This window comes from Hyla sarda, chromosome 8 (genome assembly GCF_029499605.1).
Source record: "Hyla sarda isolate aHylSar1 chromosome 8, aHylSar1.hap1, whole genome shotgun sequence".
Lineage (NCBI taxonomy): Eukaryota > Metazoa > Chordata > Amphibia > Anura > Hylidae > Hyla > Hyla sarda.
In genome coordinates, this window is record NC_079196.1 from 230,557,669 (window position 1) to 230,559,369 (window position 1,701).

General features: G+C 41.9%; 1 protein-coding gene across 1 annotated transcript; it reads left to right on the plus strand.

Moving 5' to 3' along the window:
• Positions 1-238: 238 nt before the first annotated feature.
• On the plus strand, positions 239-1,156 carry LOC130285382 (taste receptor type 2 member 116-like). Its single transcript, XM_056536742.1, has one exon. The coding sequence runs from the start codon at positions 239-241 to the stop codon at positions 1,154-1,156; it is 918 nt and encodes a 305-aa protein (XP_056392717.1).
• The last annotated feature ends 545 nt before the right edge of the window (positions 1,157-1,701 follow it).

Here is a 1,701-nt window from a genome sequence, read left to right on the forward strand (position 1 = left end):
ACTCCCAGAGACTCGCTCCAGGTTTACCACTTGAACCATCTTTCAGTCCTATTAGTAAACTGAAGTATGAGAGGAATACTTTTGCATCTATGCAAACTTTACACGCCAGGGACTTAACACAACCCCTGGAGATCTGGACTTAGTTGTGCTCACAGCTTACATAGAAAAAGGAGACAAGTAGAGGACACAAGCGTCTACAACATCTTTAGTTATTTGGTTTCATCCCCTACATGAAATAATGACCTTCATGACTCCTCTGGGCTTCTACCTATCAGTAGTCGCCATAATAACCATTGTCTCTATACTGGGCCAAGGCTTCATTCTAACCGTGAATATCCAGGACTGGTGTAAGGGAAGAAAGCCCAGCCCAGTGGACCAAATCCTGGTGGCCTTCAGTCTCTCCAGCCCCGGACTGTCCTACAGTTTTGGAAGCTACATTTTCCTTAAATTTCTTTGGCCACAGTTCTTCTTATTGGACTATACCCTCACAACAGTATTTGCCCTAATGCTATTTTTGACCCTCTCCAACTCATGGCTGATGGCTTGGCTCAGTCTTTACTTCTTTGCCAAGATTGTCCCCTTTAAGTCTTCTTATTTTGTCAAACTGAAGATGACAATTGATGTGGCGGTCCCGTGGCTCATCCTATTCACCGAGGTTGTGGCTTTCTCCAGCTCCCTCCCCCTGATGTGGTCCTTTGGATGGACTTTACCAAACAACTCCACGTCACTCCATCAAGCCTCCCAAGCACCTTCTCTTCAGTTAAACCCTATGTATTATACTTTTGCTCTCGGCTTCAGTAGTAATTCGGCATTCTTCATCGTCCTCTTGTCCTCGTTCTGCATAGTTTGGTCTCTCTGTAGACACACATCCCGCATGAAGAAGACCATGTCTAGCGAAAGTTTCTCTCGGTTGAGGACTCACCAGAAGGCTGCGCAGACTGTGGTGTCTCTTCTTCTCATCTACGTCGTATTTTACGTGACATACGTCTTGATGACCACAGTGTTTTCTGCTAATGATATGAACATTTATTACTGGATCACTGTGTGGGTTTCACAGTCCACCTCTCTGGCCATGTCCCTGGTCCTCATACTTGGCAATTCCAAGCTATCCACAGCGTTTCATCAGTTTGTTGTTCTCACCATTAGACGGAAATGATAATATTGTTTACAGATTACATTGTTAAAGGGGTACTTTGGTTGAAAACATTTTCTTTTTAGGTCTTTATAAGTCAACTGGTGCCAGAAAGTTAAAAAGATTTCTAAATGACTTCCATTAAAAAAAATCTTTACCCTTCCAGTACTTTTTAGCAGCTGTATGCTACCGAGGAAATTCTGTTATTTTTTCATTTCTTTTTTGTCTTCTCCTCAGTGCTCTCTGCTGACACCTCTGTCCGTGTCAGGAACTGTCCAGAGCAGCATAGGTTTGCTGTGGGGATTTTCTCCTGCTCTGGACAGTTCCTGATACAGACAGAGGTGTCAGCAGAGAGCACTGTTGACAAGACAAAAAATAAATTCAAAAAGAACAACATTTCTTTTGTAGCATACAGCTGATAAAAAGTACTGGAAGGGTAAAGATTTTTTAATAGAAGTAATTTTTAACTTGTTGGCACCATTACAATAAATAAAAAATAAAAGTTTTCCACCGGAGTACCTCTTTAAATAAGATTATCTGGTGCCATAGATTAATCTAGAAATAACACT